General features: G+C 42.2%; 1 protein-coding gene across 1 annotated transcript in view; it reads right to left on the bottom strand.

The window, feature by feature from the left end:
• Nucleotides 1–22713, bottom strand: part of PDILT (protein disulfide isomerase like, testis expressed) — a 50524-nt gene that overhangs the window by 7328 nt on the left and 20483 nt on the right. The window contains exons 4-8 of the mRNA XM_006073918.4: nucleotides 14438–14571; nucleotides 12596–12733; nucleotides 9195–9305; nucleotides 8988–9113; nucleotides 3191–3388 (exon numbers count right to left, since the gene is read on the bottom strand). Of these exons, the coding sequence (XP_006073980.4) occupies nucleotides 3191–3388; nucleotides 8988–9113; nucleotides 9195–9305; nucleotides 12596–12733; nucleotides 14438–14571 (707 nt within the window). The remainder of the gene's footprint in view (nucleotides 1–3190; nucleotides 3389–8987; nucleotides 9114–9194; nucleotides 9306–12595; nucleotides 12734–14437; nucleotides 14572–22713) is intronic.

The following is a 22713-nucleotide window of genomic DNA, read 5'->3' as shown; positions in this document are numbered from 1 at the left end:
CCTTGGGAAAGCCTTTGAAATGCTAAGAAAGGTCATGAGCTAAATGTGCAACCTGGATTGTCCAGGGCACTGGAGTCAGAGGGCTGAGAAGGCAGCAGAGTCCCAAACCAGGGTGGATTCCAGAATTCTGAATACATGATTCTTAGAATTCTTAGATAAGAGTGGGTTTCACATCATTAACATCTAAACCAGTCTATGTCCCTTCTCCCAAAAATATAGCTGTCCTCAATTATTCCAAGAATCAAACTAGGATCACTTACGTCACCTATAAAATATATATTATACTTTGTTTCCCGCCACCTTTTCCACGTTCATCATTCTTTCCTTGCTTTTTTCAGCCACACTGGTCTATTCACTCAAAGGGCTAGCCTTCTGCCCACTTCCTCATTCCCATGCTCCCTTCTCTATCAGAATTATCTCTAACTTAGATTTGTCTTTCAGAATGATCTCAGAGGAAGATTTCCCTGACTCTCCCCCAGACTAGGTCACAGCCCTGCTTTCATAAATTCTCATAATACTTGGTAGCTTTTCCTGTATCACTTATTTATCATGTATTTTTATTTTATGGTTATGTGATTAATGTGTCCCTATCTGAGTCCTCACAAAGGACTTTTCTTCCCTTATCACTGAGTACCACTGAGTACTGGTACATCATGAGACCTCAGTCAATATTGTGAACCAATGAAAAAATGAACTCAGTTCTTGCTTCTCTTTAAAGGAGGCAATGAAAAATCTCAGAACATGTATTTTTCTTTGCAACCTTTGTTTTCTGAATATCTCTTCAATTCACGCCTTTCTGTCTGCACTGCTACTACTTTGGCCAGGTAGCTTTCATCTCTCATCTAGGTCACTGTTATTACAGTGTCCTCTCTTTATCTCCTCCTAATCCTCTTCACACCTTTATTCTAAAAGCAGGTTCTACTTTCACCAGGCAAATGTGGCTTCCCATTGCTTTTAGAATACCAAGTCCTTAATATGCTTACAAGTCCTTGCTGTGTGGTCTTTGCCCAACTCACCAGTCTTGTCACCTACAATAGCTTCCCTCATCCCTACCCCCACCTCTGGAAAGGACCTGAAGATTCTTTGTGAGGGGACTGGATGTGAGGGATGGGAAATGGAGAAAATGATGGAGAATTAGTAATGGGCCAGATCAGACTCATGACATCTTATAGGTCAGATGAAAGATGCTCCTCTTTGTCCCAAGAACACAAGAGGATGTGCTGGTCCTTGAGAGGAAGACAAACACCTCCTGAGATAGAACCAGCATGAGAAAAAGAGGACAGGCAGAGCTCCATCTTAGATCTGCAGATGTGGTGATAGAAAATGAGGGGACCCTGTCTGAAACCTTCTATTTTCTTAGGGATATATTCGAATACTCAGCTCAGACTGAAAGTAGGAATGAGGTTGAGGAGAAATAGACTCCAAGATTAAGAGAATGAACACATTAAGTGAAATTTCTATAAATGTCAGAACATTTCTAAGAGCCCACAGGAGGTTTGGTTTGTGACTCCATGAAGCCAGCCTGCCTCAGGGTGATGTTCTTTTTTTCCAGAATTGGCCTAGAATCTATAGGAAAGTTAAGTGGGTTCAACTGGAGTTGTGATTTTGCCTGGGAAATGCTAGGGGATGTAGAGGAGGTAGAAGGTGGAAGGGATGGCGGAGTTAAGGGAATCATCATCAGGGTGATGGACATGGAATCCAAGTTAACAAAGGAGGGAATTAAAGGGATTATGAAATAAGATCAGGAGACTGGAGCCATGAGAAAAGGGTAAGGGGTTGTAGCCATGTGGCTACTAGGGAAGGGAACTGAGGGGACAGGAAGGGTGAAATCAGGCTTTCAGAGGGGCTGCCATCTCTAGAGTATGGCCCTAAGAGCAAGTGGCTGAGAAGGCATGGACATACCATTACTGGAAAAGAGATGAGGGTTTTGGATATTGACATTTCTGTAAATAAGGACAGAATAGGGGTAGAGGGCATGTCTGCATCCTCAGAAAGTGAAAGGGAAGTGACCAGGACAGCCATGGGAGGCAGGAGCTGGTGGTCTAAAGTACAAAGGCATGGAATCTAAATAATTTGGAGTTTTTAAAAGCCAAGAGGAGGAGAAATGGTTTAGAAGTGGCATGGAGGACACCAGCCTTACCAACTGGTGTGTGATAATGCTGTACATAAAATAAAAATCAGCTTTCATTTGAGAAGGCTTCAGAGGAAGCAGTGTCTGTGGGGGGATGGACAGAAGTAGAGGGAGCCCTCCAAAATAAGGTGATCATACATTCCTGTTTGCCTGGAGTATCCCAGTTTATTCCTGCCATTTAAAATACTTCCAAAGAATGCTCCCATTACTCTCAAAAGTGTCCACATTTGGAAAAATAAATAATATGATCACCTAACTCAGCAGGAAGTAACTCAGAAAGGTGGTTGAGGATATAGCAAGAGCTAAATAAACAGCAGGTGGTTATGTAATGGGGCAACATAGTGTTTGTAGCCCTCTTTTTGAAGCCTCTCCTCCTTAGTCCCTAAAGTCTTTGAGGTTAAGTCCTGATTGCTCCATATATGCCACCCCATCTTCTCCCCCAAGCAAACATCTACCCTGTGCCCAAGTAAATCTTTCACTTTAAAGTCTGAAAGAAGAATAAGAACCTACTTTGAGACGATGCCAGGCTGGGAGTGCTCATTTCAATTGGAGATTCCTATAGAGAAAATGTCTTAAATTTAAGAATAACGAATTAATGGTGGAATTATAAGGTCAGGACATATCAAAAGTTGAATAGATTTGAGATGGGGAGCTGCGGGTATTTCATCACAAGAACCGTAAGACTGACCTTTCCATTCAGATGCCCAAAGCCAGCAGAATGACAGAAAAAGAATTATTTTGAGGACCTCCCTGGTGGCACAGTGGATAAGATTCTGCCTGCCAATGCAGGGGATGTGGGTTCAATCCCTAGTCAAGGAAGATTCCACATGTTTCAGGGCAACTAAGGTTGTATACCACAACTACTGAATCCAAGCTTGCCTAGAACCTATGTTGGGAAATAAGAGAAGCCAACACAATGAGAAGCCCGAGCATCACAACGAAGAGTAGCCACCGCTCACTGCAACTAGAGAAAGCCTAAGCGAAGCACTGAAGACCCAGCACAGCCAAAAAAGAATTATTTTGAGGTTCTGAATAATCGTTATCCAAGGACGGGCTTACCTTAGCCTTTCTATTCAGGAAGCTCTGGCCGAAGTTCCGGAGGTTTTCGTAGGTTATTTCCTCGAAAGGCATTTTGTACCTTGCATCGGAGCTTAAGTTTAGGATTTGGATACATGGGACATCGACCTCTCTGATCTGGAAGTATTTGAAGACACGTCTATTTCTGGGCACATCTGTATCCACAAGGATGAAAAGGATCTGCCAAATCAAATGAAACCCATGTCTGCCTGGACTGGAGGTATGGAGAGGGCGAGGGAGAGAAACTGTGGGAAGCTACGGGAGGGCACTTGTAGTGGTAGTAGTTTGAGTTGCTCAGTCGTGTCCGACTCTTTGTAACCCCACGGACTGTAGCCCATCAGGTTCCTCTGTCCATGGAATTCTCCAGGAAGAGTACTGGAGTGGGTAGCCATTCCCTTCTCCGGGGGATCTTCCTGACCCAGAGATTGAATCCGAGTCTCCTGCATTGCAGGGAGATTCTTGACTGTCTGAGCCACCAGGGAAGCCCGGCAAGGCACTTAATGAAATGCAAATAGCAGCATCTATGGAGCATCTCTGTAAAGGCTCCCTTTCATCAGGTGCAGGCCTGAACACCACTGCATAGAGAGGCATTAGCTGTCATCCTGGTTTCATCATCCTTGTGCAAGACATACAACTACAGGAAGTCAGGAGATCCTAAGTTTTCATCTCAATTCTTTGGGCAAAACAATAACATCCCCTCTATGTGCTACAGTTTTCTTATCTATCAAGTGATAATTATAATAGGATCCACATTACAGGGTTGCTGTGAGAATGCAACAGGACACTGTATATAAAAGGCTTAGTTCAGTGACTGGGAGGTAGAAAATTGCCCAGTACATGTCAACTCATTATTATTCTAAATTATTCTTCCATCTAGGAAACTCATAACTCATTCAACCATGCATTCTACACCTATTTGTGGAGTGGCTACTAGGAATTTTACCAAGTACTGGGGATACAAGGTAGACAAAATTCATGCCTTCATGGAGCTCACATTCTAGTGGAGAAGACAGGCAAGAAATGAGTAAAGAAATTAATCAACTAGAGAGCAATGAGTGAGTGCCAACTGGATAATGAGACAGGGCATTGTGAGAGAGTGACTGCACAGATAGGGTGACATAGGGGCCCAATAGAAGGTCAGGAAGCATATTTGAGGAGGTGACATTTGAGCTTGGACCTGAGTGATGAGTAACTAGTCAGGGGATCACTTATTTAAGCAGTGAAGACTGTCACTGAAAAGGCCTGGGTGGAGGGATGGGGAATGCTTAGAGTGTTCTAGAACAGAGAGGCACCCAGTGTGGCTACAATACCATGAGGGATAGAGTCATGGGAGATGGTGAGAGATAAGGTCAGATCTACAGTGAGGAGCTGAGAGTTGATATGAAAGAGATGAGAAGTTTCTGAGAATAATAAGCCAGAGTGTGACATGGTGATAATTTTAAAAGGCCACTCTGGTTATAGATAAGAAGAAAGTGTGAAAGGAGACCATTTAGAGGCTCTTGAAGACTCTGGATTTGGATACTCTCAGGTCATTCATGATTCAAAATATTAAAAGTCCTACTGTGTGTCAGACAGTCTTCCAGGTGCTGGGGAGACTGTGAAAAACAAAGTAGACATATTAAAATCATGTATATTTTCAATAAACATTTGTTAGAGGAGAACAAGATAAGGGGCATGACCTGTTGGAATAATATTTATCCAACTGTATAACTTTGCCTCAAAAATGGAGCACAATCAATAAATGACATTCAACAAGCTTGCTAAATGGGATAAAGGCAATCAACAACTTCAATCTTTTGATATATGCCAAAATAAATTCCATCTAGATTAAAGAGATAAATTAAAAACTCAATCTAGAAGAATTATGGCTAAGCAATTATGCTTCCCTGGTGGCTCAGTGGTAAAGAATCCACATGATGATTCAGTAGATGTGCATACGATCCCTGGGTCAGGAAGATTCCCCTGGAGAAGAAAATGGCAACCTACCCCAGTATTCTTGCTGGGAGAGCTCATGGACAGAAAAGCCTGGAGGGCTACAGTCCATGGGGTCAGAAAAGAGTCGGATATGACTTAGCAACTTGTTGTTCAGTAGCTCAGTCATGTACAAGTCTTTGCCACCCCATGGACTGCAGTACGCCAGACTTCCCTGTCCTTCACCATCACCTGGAGTTTGCTCAAACTCATATCCATTTAGTCAGTCATGCCATTCAATCATCTCATCCTCTGTCATTGCCTTCTCCTTCTGCCATCAATCATTCCCAGCATCAGGGTCTTTTCAATGAATCTATGAATCAGCTCTTTGCATCAGGTGGCCAGAGTATTGGAGCTTAAGTTTCAGCATCAGTCCTTCCAATGAATATTTAGGGTTGAGTTCCTTTAGGATTGACTGGTTTGATCTCCTTGCTGTTCAAGGGACTCTCAAGAGTCTTCTCCAGCACCACAGTTCGAAAGTATCAATTCTTCAGTGCTCAGCCTTTTTTTTTTTTTTCATTTTCTTTCTTTTTTTTTTTTTTAAATTTTATTTTATTTTTAAACTTTACATAACTGTATTAGTTTTGCCAAATATCAAAATGAATCTGCCACAGGTATACATGTGTTCCCCATCCTGAACCCTCCTCCCTTCTCCCTCCCCATTCCATCCCTCTGGATCGTCCCAGTGCACCAGCCCCAAGCATCCAGTATCGTGCATCGAACCTGGACTGGAAACTCATTTCATACATGATATTTTGCATGTTTCAATGCCATTCTCCCAAATCTTCCCACCCTCTCCCTCTCCCACAGAGTCCATAAGACTGTTCTATACATCAGTGTCTCTTTTGCTGTCTCGTACACAGGGTTATTGTTACCATCTTTCTAAATTCCATATATATGCGTTAGTATACTGTATTGGTGTTTTTCTTTCTGGCTTACTTCACTCTGTATAATAGGCTCCAGTTTCATCCACCTCATTAGAACTGATTCAAATGTATTCTTCTTAATGGCTGAATAATACTCCATTGTGTATATGTACCACAGCTTACATGACTACAGGAAAAACCATAGCTTTGACTATATGGACATTTGTCAGCAAAGTGATGTCTCTACTTTTTAATACACTGTCTAGGTTTGTCATTGCTTTTCTTCCAAGGAGCAAGTGTCTTTTAGTTTCATAGCTGCAGTCACTATCCACAGTGATTTTGGAGCCCATAAAATAAAGTCTGTCACTATTTCCATTGTTTCCCCTTCTATTTGCCATGAAGTGATGGGGCTGGATGCCATGATCTTAATTTTCTGAATGTTGAGTTGTAAGACAGCTTTTCCACTCTCCTCTTTCAACATTCACCAAGAGGCTTTATAATTCCTCTTCACTCTTTTCCATAAGGGTGGTGTCATCTGCATATCTGAGGTTATTGATAGTTCTCCTGGCAATCTTGATTCCAGCTTGTGCTTCATCCAGCCTGGCATTTCTCATGATGTACTCTCTCTGCATATAAGTTAAATAAGCAGGGTGACAATATACAGCCTTGGTATACCCCTTTCCCGATTTTGAACTGGTCAGTTGTTCCATGTACAGTTCTAACTGTTGCTCCTTGACCTACATACAAGTATCTCAGGAGGTAGGTCAGGTGGTCTGGTATTCCCATCTCTTTAAGAATTTTCCACTGTTTGTTGAGATCTACACAGTCAAAAGCTTTAGCATAGTTAGTTAAGCAGGAATAGATTTTTTCTGGAACTCTTGCTTTTTCGGGAGTTGGTGACGGACAGGGAGGCCTGGCGTTCTGCGATTCATGGGATCGCAAAGAGTTGGACACAACTGAGCAACTAAACTAAACTGAACTTGCTTTTTCTATGATCCAGAGGATACTGGCAGTTTGATCTCTGGTATGTCTGCCTTTTCTAAATCCAGCTTGAACATCTGGCAGTTCTCGGTTCACATATTGTTGAAGCCTACCTTGAAGGATTTTGAGCATTACTTTGCTAGTATGTGAAATGAGTGCCATTATGCAACAGTGTGAACATTCTTTGGTATTGCCGTTCTTTGGGATTGGAATGAAAACTGACCTTTTCCAGTCCTGTGGCCACTGCTGAGTTTTCCAGATTTGCTGGCATGTTGAGTACAGCACTTTCACAGCATCATCTTTTAGGATTTGAAATAACTCAACTGGAATTCCATCACCTCCTCAAGCTTTGTTCACAGTGATGCTTCCTAAGGCCCACTTGACTTCGCACTCCAGCATGTCTGGCTCTAGGTGAGTGATCATACCATTGTGATTATCTGGGTCGTGAAGATCTTTTTTGTACAATTCTTCTGTGTATTCTTGCCACCTCTTCTTACTGTCTTCTGCTTCTGTTAGGTCCATACCATTTCTGTCCTTTATTGTGTCTATCTTTGCATGAATATCTGTATTCTTCAAGAGATCTCTAGTCTTTCCCATTCTATTGTTTTCCTCTATTTTTTTTTTTTTTTGCATTGTTCACTTAAGAAAGCTTTCTTCTCTCTCCTTGCTATTCTCTGAAACTCTGCATTCAGAGGGGTATATTTTCTTTTTCTCCTTTGTCTTTCACTTCTCTTAGTGACTAAGCAACAACAAATTGACCATTATAACGAAAATAGCGGGAAAGCAATCAGATTGTAATCAATTTAATTACATCAAAAATCTAGGTTAAAATTGAATAAACCAGGAACATATTGCTTCCTAGGTTGTGCTAGGGATAAAGAACCACCTGCCAATGCAGGAGACATAAGATGAGCAGATTGGATCCCTGGGTTGGAAAGATTACCTGGAGAAGGAACTGGCAAGCCACTCCAGTATTCTTGCCTGGGAAATCCCACGGACAGAGGAGCCTGGAGGGCTGCAGTCCATGGAGTCACAATGAGTAGGACACGACTGAGCACGTGCGCGCACACACACACACACACACACAGAGGAATGCATTTAGAACAGATGTTTCTGTAATTAGAACAGCTTTCCTGGAGAATAATGATGTGGGATATAGCATGGTCTTTAAATGTTAGTGCATAGTGGCTTTATTATGTATTCATTTGAGTCTTCAAAGTTTTTAATTGTTTTGTTTAAATTTCAGAATAATTTTCTTACCTTACTTCTTATAAAAATAAAGAGAAAAAGGAAGTAAATAGCCTCCGTAATCCAGACAGTGGTAACTACATATATATGGATATAATACTTAGGAAACACTGATGTGTTTCTAATGATAATAATAAAAGTAAGCACTGTTTATTGTACATTTGCTCATTCCTTTACATAAAGCACTTCTAATTCTTGCTCTAATTACCTGTTTTTCACTGAAAGTGACTGAGACTGAGAGATTAAACTCATCTAAGACAAAATCACTTGTAAGAGGAAGAGAATTTGCACCGAAGCCTGTTGATGCTGAATCCTAGAACCCCAGCAACTGCTGTCTGTACTGCTTCACATCTTCAGGCTTTTCACAGTCCCTGACCTCAGGTCTTGCTTTCCCCTCTCCTCCAGGCCAGATTCTAGCCACAGTGCAGTCACCCAATCTTAGCAGAGCCTGGTCCATCAAAAAAGCAGCCAAAACAATCATGTTAACCATAGTAGGCTTGTCAAAAAGATGAGGGAAGGAAAAGCAAAGCTTTGGTGAGAAAGAAAGAGACACTGGGCAGGAAGAAGACTGCAAATCAGGAGGTATGCAAATGAAAATGCCAATTCTTCTTAGATTCATTTACAATCAGCAAAGCAGATGGATGGCATCAGGGTCTACAGGACTTTGATTCCTATCCAAAGAACCCTAAAAAGCAATGGCAACTTCCACAAACCTTGTTTTGGAATATCTTCGATGCCAACTTGTAATGCTGCATTATTATACGAAATGACTCAGAGCTTTTGGAGACAAAGAGCAACATGTGATTCAGGATGTTCAATTCATAAATCAGATCCCTATTCTGAAATTAAAAAGAAAACAAGTCATTCTGTGCACACAGCTACTGCAGCTACCCTCCTCCTGAGACCCTTTGTTCACTGACCTCAGTGTTGTATTCAATAACAAGATCTGTGAGTTGTTCTTTTATGAGTTTATTGAGGATTTGTTTGTTGACATTGTCATTAATAAGCTCCTGGCGGTTCACAATTCTTCCCTTGGACAAAAGAAGAAAAAATTAGACTGCAGTAGCATCCATGACATAATCACTTAATAAATGTAAATAGTACAATTTTCCCCTTGGATAAAAGGGAAACACCATGGTAACAGGTGTGACATATAATCTAGATACTTAATAAATATAGACATCTGGGCAGACTAACCTGAGGGTGGAATATGGATATGGGGAAGCCATGAAAATCTCTGGTCTACAGAGCAGGGAGTATAGTTGGCTGACAGCCCCATCTGCCTTGCTCTGAAATCTCGTCAATGTATTTGTGCTGATGCTGAGCAGTTTTTCACACACTGCTCCTAACCAATGAATTTTTCAAGGATACTAAGGCAAGCCCATTTCTAGGAGATGCAGGACTTCTGTTATGGAGGACTTTGATGAACTTTCTTAAGACTACACTGCAATCAAAGACTTCCATTTCACCTTCCTTCCTTCCAAGGGTCAGATCTGCATCATGGTCTGATTAAGTTTCCCCAGCCCCCTCTCCGTTTTCCTTCATAGGCATTTCCCCTAATTTTTGCGTGACTAATCCTGCTTGATGACTGCTTCTCAGAAGGACCTGGATTAACACAGAAAATGATATAAATCCTCTGTAGCACAGGATCAAAGTCTGTGGGAGGAGAAAAAAGTAGCTATCTCCTTATTTCTCTCTACTTCATCTCCTTCTCTACATCTATACCAATTCCAACCTCTAATCCAAACATATTTCCTGGGCTCCTACAATAGTTTCCTAATAGTCTTCCAAATTATCCTGCTGCTTCCCTTCAATCTGTCCCCTAAACTTCAGCCAGAGTGATGTTAAAATGCGACTCTTTCTTAAACATAAGTCTTATTGTCCTCTTGATAAAGCCTACACTCTTGTCTGGTCATAATAATAGTTTAATAATACTAATTAAACTTACGGAGAGATCAAGTTGTACCAGCCACAGTTTTAAACATGTTGTATGTATTAACTCATTTAATCCTCATAACATCTCGTTGAGCCATATACTATTATTTTGCCCATTTTACAGTTGAGAAAATTGAGGCACAGAGGAGTGAAGTGACTTGCCCAGGGTTGCTAAGCTAAGCTAAGCTAAACTAAGCTAAGACATGGAGCCAAAATTCCAGCTCAGGCAATCTGACTCTAGTGCCCATGTTCTTAACCATTAACATGGACCAAATCTCTCCTAAATGCAATGCCAAGTTTGCTGTTTCATTTTTGATTTTGTGACTGGGTTTGTTCTGCAGAGGACTTCCCTGGTAGCTCAGCTTGTAACGAATCTGCTTGCAATGCAGGAGAACTGGGTTTGATCCCTGGGTTGGGAAGATCCCCTGGAGAAAGGAATGGCTACCCACTCCAGTATTCTGGCCTGGAGAATTCCATGGACTGTACAGTCCATGGGGTTGCAAAGAGTTGGACACGGCTGAGTGACCTTCACTTATTCTTCAGAATTTAATGTTTTTTTTTGGTATGGTCCAAATTTATCAGTGGTTTTTTTCATATTTTCTATGGTTTCTGCCATGCTTCATAAAGGGACTTTCCCCCTCCCTCCAAGGTTAGAAAGCAAATTCTCCTATGGCATCTTCTAGTCTTTCCACAGTTTTATTATATTTTTAAATCAGGGATCAATCTAAAATTTAATTTGGTGGCGGGAATGACTTATGGATTTAGCTTTAATTTTTTTCAAATGGCTACCCAATTCTCTCAATGCTAGTCACTGAATAACATAGTCTGCCTACTAGTCTAAAACATCATCTTTATTAAATACTAAATTTCAGTATGCATTTGGATCTACTTCTACATTCAAAAACACAAATCAGGTTATTTTATTCTCTAGCTTGGAATCTTTCAGACTTCCATGGGCCTAAGTAAAACACAATGGCTCACAGTCTTCCCTATGAGAAGTCAACCAGCATCTGGATCATTTCATCTACTTCCTGTGTGGCCTTGAGCAAGTAACCTAACCTCTCTGAGCCATGTCTTTAAGTAACATGGTTATTGTAAGGGTTTAGCTTTCTGTAGGGAGGGAATAATGCATATTCTAGGAACCAAACTACAGAGTCTAAAGTAACACTTCAGTAGAATTTTCTGAGATGATGGATTTGCTCTGTAAATCAATGATATTAAATATAGTAGCCACTATCTACTAATAGCTAGTTTGATTGAAGAACTAAAATTTTAATGTTACAGTAAATAGTCACATGTGACTAGTGGTTGCTGTATTGAACAGCTCAGATCTAGATCCCAGAGAGGGAGAGGAGGGCAGTTTGTAATAGAGGTTAGACTGTGGAAAGCCTTGTGGGTCTCATCAAAGACTCATATTTATCCTAAAAATTATAGGAAGCTGTTAAAGGGCTTTCAATTAGAAGGAGGAAAATAACCAACAGATTTTAATTTTGAAAAGATATCTCTTTAGAGGACAAGATAAAATGTGGTAGACCAGTTGAATGTATGTTGCACTAGGTTGTGGGATATGAATTGTCAATTTGATCTATGATGGTAGCAGTAGAAAGAAGTGGATAGATGCATGGAATATTTTAAATTTAAAAATCAACGGGATTGGGCTGATGGATTGGTTAGCAGGGATGGAAAAGAGAGAGGTGTTAGAATGATGCCTAGGTGTTCTGATTTTGTTTACAGAGGAGCTGGGAGTGATGGTGACATCACACTATGAGAGGATCGCATTTCCCTATGATTCATGATGTTGAACATTTATATTGTGTTCATGTGCCATGTGTATGTCTTCTTTGACAAAAATGCCTATTTCTATTTATAATTGAGAAGATAATCAAAGAAATGTTTTTGAACTTTGCTTTTCTTCAGTGGCTGCTGGGTGGAATAAATGTTTCTGCTATTCACAAAGAGAGAGAGAGAATACCAGAAGAGGATTTGGAAAGGAGATCATGACTTTAGGCTTGACCATGTTGAGATGTCTGGTGATGGATTTAAAGCTCTGGAGATTAGAGAAGTCTGGCTGGAGATGGAGATTCGTAAATCATGGGTATATGGATTGATGGGGAAGCTTGGATGGACCAGAAGAAAATGCAGGGCAGAAGACTGAGCCTTAATTAATGGCATTTACTTAAAGGCATTACCTTTAAGGAAAGGAGGAGCTCCCAGTGTGAAATGGCTGGAAAGGTCAGAGACATGTGTAGAGACTGATTTCCCAGAAACCAACTAGTCAATGCCACTTAGTTCACAAGTGCAAAACCAGAATTTATACCCAAAGCCCATGCATGGTTCATTATTTTGAACTAGAGACCTGTCACTAGCAATAAAACTCAAGTCTTACCTTTTTGAACACTATAACACTGTCAAGGGTGACATGGTAACGCCCAATGGCATGTCTAATCGATATCGCTCCAAACGTTAGCTCTGGAAAGTCTTTGATCATATCATAGAACAACTCTGCTACTTCTTCCTCTAAGTCCTATTTGGGGAGAGATGTTTGATGAGACTTCGACAGAAAGCAAAATGCCTGGCAATTTTAAGGACAGGGTGAAAATGCTGACTAACTCATCTCTTCACCTTTCCAAGTTCTGTGGTTTTGGTAAGCTACCTAAATCCACCTTCATGGATGTTTCACACCCAGAATACTTCTATGGCTATGCTGCTGCTGCCAAGTCACATTAGTCATGTCTGACTCTGTGCAACACCATAGATGGCAGCCCACCAGGCTCCTCTGTCCCTGGGATTCTCCAGGCAAGAATACTGGAATGGGTTTCCATTTCCTTCTCCAATGTATGAAAGTGAAAAGTGAAAGTGAAGCCACTCAGTTGTGTCCAACACTTCGCAACCCCATGGACTGCAGCCCACCAGGCTCCTCCATCCATGGGATTCTCCAGGCAAGAGTACTTGAGTGGGTTGTCATTGCCTTCTCCTCTATGGCTATGACTAAGGTCAAAATAGGCAAATCCACAGAGATAAATAGAGAGAATTGATAAACTTGACCTTTTCCAAGTATGAGAGTGAAGGCTATATTAACACAGTTGTTGACACATTTTATTAATAACATTTAGTCCTTAAATGGACTTCCCTGGTGGCTCAGATGGTAAAGAATCTGCCTGTAAGGCGGGAGACCTGGTTTCAATCCCTGGGTTGGGAAGATCCCCTGGAGGAGGGTATGGCAACCCACTCCAGTATTCTTGCCTGGAGAATCCCATGGGCAGAGGAGCCTGGCAGGCTAGAGTCAGTGAGGTTGCAGAGTTGGACACAACTGAGCAACTTAGCACACATGCACACACAGTCCTTAATTGCTTTCAGAAGAGGCCATTGATTTGATCACATGTAGTAATAAATATGAACTTAATATTAAGATATGACTGTAGTTTCAGCCTTCATTCTTTAGCTTGAAAGAAAACTGCGGCCCAAAACAATGTCAAAATGTAATATGGGAGAGAAAAAAGTTCAAATTCTCCCCGTGTATAAATATAACCCCAAAGTTCTGATTTCTGCTCAGAAAAAGGGAGGAGTCATCAAAGTTACAGGAAATGAGCAAAGATGTATAAAAAACTCATTCTCCAAAAGCAAGGGCAATTTGAAAATCATTTATTATTCTTTGATGTTCTAAGTGGACCTCAAAAAGATCAGTTATACTATCAAATAATGGCAACCCAACTCTAGTACTCTTGTCTGGAAAATCCCATGGATGGAGGAGCCTGGTAGGCTGTAATCCATGGGGTCGCTAAGAGTTGGACATGACTGAGCGACTTCACTTTCACTTTTCATTTTCATGCATTGGAGAAGGAAATGGCAACCCACTCCAGTACTCTTGCCTGGAGAATCCCAGGGACGGAGGAGTCTGTTGGGCTGCCGTTCATGGGGTTGCACAGAGTCGGACACGACTGAAGCAACTTACCAGCAGCAGCAGCATACTATCAAAACCAGTTTAAAATACATGAATCTCCTCTCCTTTCTCCCCATTACTCTCTGCCTTTGTAGTTAGCTTCTCCTGCCATTTCAGCTTCCACTTTTTTTTTATCCTTCCAGTTTTCCCAGAAAACCACTCATTGAAAAAGGAAGAATGGGCATGGAATTAACCTAAATGGAAGACCTCTCTTCACCCCATGCACCTTCCCAGACATAGGAATACGTAGCAACTGAGAAGCCATCTCCCACCTCTTGAATGCAGTACCTGGAAGAAACCGATGATGACCAAGGGCCTGGAATTCACAAACTCTGCTATCTCATTGCTGTTAGAGAACAGAAATGCTTTCTGGCTAATTTGTCTTCTCAACCAAACAACCAAAGCAGTAGATTCAACCACTCCTGGAGAGAGAGGTACAATTAAATGGATCCCACAGAAATTTCCTCTTGAACTGGAGCAAGGCCTATCTTCCCCAAGTTAAATGAGTAAAAACCTCTTGCCTTAGATTCCCACCCCTTGAAAGCCAAGGTCAATTCTTCCTCTCTTCCTCAAACTGAGCCCCAGGGATGTAAACTTTAATAACAACTAAACTTTACCAAACACTTACCAAGGACCAGGCACTGTGCTGAGCATTTTGCATGTATTACATCTCCATAGTAGCCCTATGGGATACATATTGAGGTTTCAACTTGCTATCGGCCACCCGACTAGTGAACCTGGGAATCAAACCCAGGAGGAAGCATGCCCAGCCGTGTTTTCTTATTCATCGTTCAAAGTAAAAGGAAGATGGATTTATTCTTTTAAATATAAAAATTTAAAAGGTAAATAAAAAGACCAGCAGAATTTTTCTGCACCCTTAGGAAAATTCCATTATCTCCCTGTGTCTCCCATTCGTTAGCTGAGACGTGGATGTCCTCTAAGGTCATCTATCCTGACGTCCATTTCTCAGCTATCATATAGGAAATGCCAAGCATGCAGAAAGCTTCTAAAATTGAAACACATCTACCATATCTGGGAGATATAATAGTGTGCCAAAATGTACACAAGGCTACAAATGGACTGTGCTTTTAAGGATCATCGATGTTATATGATGGCAGGTAATTAAAATATTTTCTGTCAAAGACTGTTACAGAATAAAATGGATCATTTAAAATGAATTTATGAGCTAGAGCAATGCTGGTTGTGAGTAGCTTTGTACGACATAAAAAAGCCTTTATTCCTTCTCTCATGATTCATTCCTTCACTCATTAATGCATTTGATAAATATGCATTGGAGTGCCGTGTTAGAGTGCTGTGTTTGGTCCTGGGGATAAAATGGTGAACAGAAATAAGACCTTGTCTCTGCTATGCACCTCTCATTCTGTTGAGGAAGATAATTGTCAAATAACTGCACAAACAAGTATGTAGTCACACCCAAAGTTAGCATTAAAAAGCAAAATTCTGTGGACCAGTAGATACATGACCTACACTGTGACGTTGAGGAGGAAATACTGGAGGAAATCACTTATGAGCTGAAAACTGAAGGATACCTAAGAGTTAACAGGAAGTAGCTAGAGAAGGAAAGGCAGAGAAAACAGGTTGTGCAAAGCACCTGTGGTAGGACAAATTGCAGCCTGGGGCTTGAAGAATGCACACTGTGTTGCTAAACTGTCTGAAAAGGACATTATTGTTAAATTGACTAGAAAGGGCACGAAGTGTCTTTACTTACCTTTCCTAAGAACATTAGGCCTTTAAACATTTTCTAATTAAGTATGTTTACGTGGAGAAATGGAGAAGGCAATGGCGCCCCACTCCAGTACCCTTGCCTGGAAAATCCCATAGACGGAGAAGCCTGGTAGGCTGCAGTCCATGGGGTCGCTAAGAGTCGGACACGACTAAGCGACTTCACTTTCACTTTTCACTTTCATGCATTGGAGGAGGAAATGACAACCCACTCCAGTGTTCTTGCCTGGAGAATCCCAGGGACGGGGGAGCCTGGTGGGCTGCCGTCTATGGGGTCGCACAGAGTCGGACACGACTGAAGCGACTTAGCAGCAGCAGCAGCAACGTGGAGAAAGGTACACAAATTATAATATACAGTTTGATGAATTTTTATAAAATGAACAAACATGTGTAAATACCACCCAGATAAAGAAACAGAAAATCATCAGCCCCTTAGAAGTCCCCATGTGCCCCCTCCCAGCCTCTACCCTGCTCTCACCTAGAGGTAACTAGAAGTAACAATTACTCTAGCTTCTAACAGCTTGTTCTTAAACTGCATATATACAGAGTCATACAGTATGTGATTGAGGATTTGGCTTCATTACACATGTGAGAGTCCTCCATGTTGCACTTTTAGATTCATTCCCACTGTTGTGTGAATATTCCATGACTTATTTATCCATTCCTTATTAATGAGCATTTGGTTTGTTTACAGTTTGGGGCTATTAAGAATTAATTCTTGGGCATGTCTCCAGGGGTACATTTTATGCACTTCTGTTGGGTACATGCCCAAGAGAAGAATTTCTGGTCATGGGGACACAATGTCCAGCTTCAATAGATACAGATTAGGCCATTAAAAAAGTCACGGTGAGTCAGGCCTCTGAAGGTTCATAAGAGGATGATGTGGTGGTCTCAAGGGACAGAGTGGGTGGGGAGGCATCATGCCATCCTCAGACCATGGTTCAACTCACAGCCGTCATCCCCACCCCTCCAACCCAGATGCCAGCCCAATGTTGAGATTCTATTTTCACAGTGGTCCAAGCCATCTTTTAGGAAGAAAGAGGCACACATCATGAAAACAAACCCTTTCTCCTAAAGGCTTTGCCTGAAAAAATTATTTTTTTCTAAGTGACCTGAAAGAAATTAGCTTAGACATTCTGAAAATGTCAAAAAAGGTGAAAAAAATCCCTCCAAACGAGTTTGCATATCAGGTCATCAGAACCATTGCCCTGATTTCCCTCTCCCTGTGCCCACACTCCAGTCATACCCTTGTCTTCCAGCACACCGGGCGTGACATCCACCAGTCCCTCTGCCTGGGCTGTCCTTTTCTCTCAGCCCTCAAGGGCATCTCATCCTGCTTATTTAATCCTCAGTTTGGTCTTTTCCTACTCTCCTTTGAATCATTCTCTATATTATGACCTGCTGTATTTTCTTCATTGACTCTGTTTCTGAAGTTATGAGTTTTTGCTAACTTTCTCAGTAGCTCCTGAGGGATAACAGAATATGCCACCTCAAATTCTACTACTTTGGCATATTATTTTGAATTAAAGGTACTTGAGAAACAGCCTGTGCAAAACAGATGTTCTGACTCTTCTTTATCCCTCTGAAAGCAGGAAATAAATCTCCCATGTGGTGGTACCCTCCCAACACTAGCAGGGTAGATGACATCCTTATTACGACTCATATGGTTTTAAGGTCAAGAAGCTATATATAACAAACTTGGTTACTTCCTCACTAATTTTCTACCCCAAGCCCCAACCCCTTTTTTCTTGTCAATTCTTCACAACTTTATTGTTTCTTTGTCTAAAAGGTATAAAATCTGCCTGCTTTGATCACTTCTTTTTAGCCTCATATATTTAGGACTCCTGTACATATGAAATTAATTTTTCTTTCATTAATCTCTCACGTCAATTTAATTATTAGACCCCCCCAAAGAACCTAGAAGGGAGGAAAAGTTTTCCTCCCCTACATCTTGTAATGTCTGGTTCATAGTAGGTGTTCAGGAAATCATGGGATGAATGAACGAGGTGAATGAATCATTAGATAACTGTGAGGGAACTTGATCTTGAACCCTCCTCTCTGGGATGGATGGACTCCACTTGGCCCCCTGGGCCCCATGGGACTGAGATAGCTCTGAGCCTGGCAAACAGTTTGTTTCTGAGTGTTGGGCACTGTCCCTGCTATGCAGGTGCCTGTCCTGTTGCTCGGCTCTGAGCCAGAGGACACAGTGACAACTGAGGTGTGAATGTCGTGCCAATAATTAACTGGGGCCGTCACTCTGCTGCATATTTCCAGGCACAAGGTGTGAATGCATCATTAATTGAGGGCCTGGAGGCAGCCTGAGTCTCCCTCCCTCAACGGAGATGGTCAAAGCCAAGTCTCCCACCATCAGTCCTTGGAGACAAGAGGAGAACCGGAACTTGACTCAACAAGAACTAAACCCAACCTGCATCTGAGGGAAATTTTCATACAAGTCACAGTGTAGGAGGCCAGTAAAGTACCATCACCTGCTTGGCTCAGGGAGGTCCTATCAAGTGGCAGAGTTGGCACAAGTCATTCTTTTTAGGAAGTGATAGATCAAGGCTGCCTCAAGTTCTCACAGCTAGTGCTCATCCTAAAATCTGGGCCCTGACTCCATCCCAGTATTCCATAGTCTCTTTCCATGGTTGAGGGTCATACTGAGGAAGAAGGAGATGGTTAAGCCTAGTACAAATAAGAGCTGGCTTCTTTACTCCAAGCCTGCTGCAGTGGGGACCTTCTAATACCACCCCATTCAAACACAAAATATGCATTAAAAACCTAAGCATTCCAGGCCCTGGACTAGGGTCAGAAAAGTAATAGTTTGAGGATAATAATAACCACATTGATGCTTTAAACTGTGGTTTTGGAGAAGACTCTTGAGAGTCCATTGGACCACAAGGAGATCAAACCAGTCAATCCTAAAGGAAAACAGCCCTGAATATTCATTGGAAGGACTGATGCTGAAGTTGAAGCTCCATTACTTTGGCCACCTGATGCGAAGAGCCAAGTTATTAGAAAAGACCCTGATGTGGGTAAAGATTGAAAGCAGGAGGAGAAGGAGATGACCAAGGAGCAGATAGTTGGATGGCATCACTGACTCAATGGATATGAGTTTGAGCAAGCTCCGGGAGTTGGTGATGGACAGGGGAGCCTGGTGTGCTGCAGTCCATGGGGTCACAGAATCGGACATGACTGAGTGATGAACAACAATAATAACAACCACATCTGCCATTTACTTAGAGGACAGAACAATGTGCAGGACAGATCCATCAACTGTTGCCCATGGGCCAAATCTGACCAGCCATCTAATTTTATAAGTTATTTTTATTGGGACAGCCACATCTGTTTGTTTGTGTATGGCTCCTTTTTCAGAGCATCAGCAGAGTTAAATTGTTTCAACAGAGATTGGCCTGTAAAGCTTCAAATATTTACTTTCTGGTCCTTTGGAGAAAATGTTTATGAATCTCACTACTTATTAGCTGGGGAGCCTTGAGAGTTATTCCACTCTCTGCACCTCAGTTTCCCTACCTGTAAAAGTACCTCCTACACTGTGTCATGACATCCGAGAAGGGCCTAGAACAGTATCTGTAACACAGTAAATGCTTCAGACATGTGCACTTATCTTTCTTCCCAGGAACCCTCAGAGGTAGATATCTTTGCCATTCACACTTTACAGATGAAGAAATCAGAATTTGATGGGAGGAAGTAGCTGCTTTTCAGGTACATAGTGAGGATTTGAAGTCACAGTGTCCACCAGTTCTGGTAGCCTTTTCAGAGATCTCAAGAAAGAAGGTGAGATTGGATTCTGTCCTGTGCTCTCAGGTGAGAGGTAAGATCTTTGAGGAGGAAGGACAGGTACTGTGGGACCACAGAAACAGGGCAGGCACCATGACCCAGGCAATCAGGGGAGACTTCCTAGAGGAGGTGATGGTGATGCTTCCTGAATGATGAGGAGATTTCAGGCACTGGTTCCCAGCACAAAGAGGGCTCAGACAGTCCTCTTTATGCTGCAACCCTTTTACCCTTAAGTGCAGTTGGACCTCACCTGTCCTTTAGGATGTGAGGGTATTCCAAGAGCCTGAGTAACTCCATGAGCAGATATGTATTTTAACAAAGTAACTTTGGGCTTTTATTTTTTTCACAGCCCTCCCCTAAACCAACACATCACAAAGGACTCCTCGCTTAGGTCAGTGTGTAGCCATTGAGGGTTATCACTCAGTGCACAGGAAGCAGCAGTCTTTATCCTTTCTCTCACTCCTATCCTCTCTCCTCATCTCTTTCTCTTCTTACTCCCTCACACACTACCCTCCTAACAAACCAGCTAGGAGGAGGCTCCAAGTCTTTTATGCAATCTGCCCTGAGGCAGGCTCTTCTGCAAGTCTGGCCTGTGTATCTCATACTCTCTTTGTGTCCCTTCTGAGAGCTGCAAGGCAGCCTGCAGCCCCTGCACATGGTGTTCCTCTCCACTCTACCCCTTTGGTTCTTGCAACCACTCTTGAATAGGATTTTTGCAAACATGCTAAATGCTGCTGCTGCTGCTGCTAAGTCGCTTCAGTCATGTCCAACTCTGTGCAACCCCATAGACGGAAGCCCACCAGGCTCCCCCGTCCCTGGGATTCTCCAGGCAAGAACACTGGAGTGGGTTGCCATTTCCTTCTCCAGTGAATGAAAGTGAAAAGTGAAAGTGAAGTCGCTCAGTCATGTCCGACTCTTAGCGACCCCATGGACTGCAGCCTACCAGGCTCTGCCTTCTATGGGATTTTCCAGGCAAGAGTACTGGAATGGGGTGCCATTGCTTTCTCCTGCTAAATGCTGGGCCCTGCTAAAAGACAGGCTCAGTTTTCTGTGACTGAATCATTCAACATACACAATGGGGACATTCTACTAATAAAGGAAGGGTTGTGTTGAGCATTTCTGTGTTCATCAGTTTTATTCCATCCATCTATCTATTCATCTACACGTTCAGATCAGTTCAGTCGCTCAGTCGTGTCCAACTCCTTGCAACCCCATGAACCACAGCACACCAGGCCTCCCTGTCCAACATCAACTCCCGGAATCTACCCAAACTCATGTCCATTGAGTCGGTGATGCCATCCAACTATCTCATCCTCTGTCGTCCCCTTCTCCTCCTGCCCGCAATCTTTCCCAACATCAGTTCAGTTCAGTTCAGTCGATCAGTTATGTCCGACTCTTTGCGACCCCATGAACCGCAGCACGCCAGGCCTCCCTGTCCATCACCAACTCCCGGAGTCCACCCAAACCCATGTCCAACGAGTCGATGATACCATCCAGCCATCTCATCTTCTGTCACTCCCTTCTCCTCCCACCCTCAATCTTTCCCAGCATCAGGGTCCTTTACAATGAGTCAACTCTTCACATCAGGTGGCCAAAGTATTGGAGCTTCAGCTTCAACATCAGTCCTTCCAGTGAACACCCAGGACCGATTTCCCTTAGGATGGATTGGTTGGATATCCTTGCAGTCTAAGGGACTCTCAAAAGTCTTCTCCAACACCACAGTTCAAAAGCATCAATTCTTCTGTGCTCAGTCCTCTTTATAGTCCAACTCTCACATCCATACATGACCACCGGAAAAACCATAGCCTTGACTAGATGGATCTTTGTTAACAAAGTAATGTCTCTGCTTTTTAATATGCTGTCTAGGTTGGTCATAACTTTCCTTCCAAGGAGTAAGCGTCTTTTAATTTCATGGCTGCAGTCACCATCTGCAGTGATTTTAGAGCCCAAAAAAATAAAGTCAGCCACTGTTTCTACACATTGTGCATACATTTTTGCATCCATATATTTCAGTTCAGTTCAGTTGGTGAGTCATGACCTAATCTTTGAGACCCTATGAATTGCACTACACCAGGCTTCCCCGTCTATCACCATCTCCTGGAGCTTGCTCAAACTCATGTCCATCAAGTCAGTCATGCCATCCAACCATTTCATCCTCTGTCATCCCCTTCTCCTTCCACCTTCAATCTTTCCCAGCATCAGGGTCTTTTCTAATGAGTCAGTTCTTTGCATCAGATGGCCAAAGTATTGGAGGTTCAGCTTCAGCATCAGTTTCTCCAGTGAATATTCAGGACTGATTTCCTGTAGGATTGACTGGTTGGATCTCCTTGCAGTCCAAGAGACTCTCAAGAGTCTTCTTCAACACCACAGTTCAAAAGCATCAATTCTTCGGCACTCAGCTTTCCTTATAGTCCAACTCTCACATCCATACATGACTACTGGAAAAACCATAGCTTTGACTAGACTGACCTTTGTTCGTAAAGTAATGCCTCTGTTTTCTAAGATGCTGTCTAGGTTAATCACAGCTTTTCTTCCAAGGAGCAAGTCTCTTTTAATTTCACAGCTGCAGTCACCATCTGCAGTGATTTTGGAGCCCAACAAAATAAAGTCTGTCACTATTTCCATTGTTTCCCCATCTATTTGCCATGAAGTGATGGGACCGGATGCCATGATCTTAGTTTGTTGAATGTTGAGTTTTAAGCCAACTTTTTCACTCTCTTCTTTCACTGTCATCAAGAGGCTCTTTAGTTTTTCTTCGCTTTCTGCCTTTATGGTGGTATCATCTGTGTATCTGAGGTTATTGATATTTCTCCTGGCAATATTGATTCCAGCTTGTGCTTCATCCAGCCTGGCATTTCACATGATGTACTCTGCTGGGAGAAATATCAATAACCTCAGATATGCAGATGACACCACCCTTATGGCAGGAAGTGAAGAGGAACTAAAAAGCCTCTTGATGAAAGTGAAAGTGGATAGTGAAAAAGTTGGCTTAAAGCTTAACATTCAGAAAACTAAGATCATGACAT

The sequence above is a fragment of the Bubalus bubalis genome, chromosome 24 (assembly GCF_019923935.1).
Source record: "Bubalus bubalis isolate 160015118507 breed Murrah chromosome 24, NDDB_SH_1, whole genome shotgun sequence".
NCBI classification, from domain to species: domain Eukaryota; kingdom Metazoa; phylum Chordata; class Mammalia; order Artiodactyla; family Bovidae; genus Bubalus; species Bubalus bubalis.
This window is presented reverse-complemented; position numbering and strand designations above follow the sequence as displayed.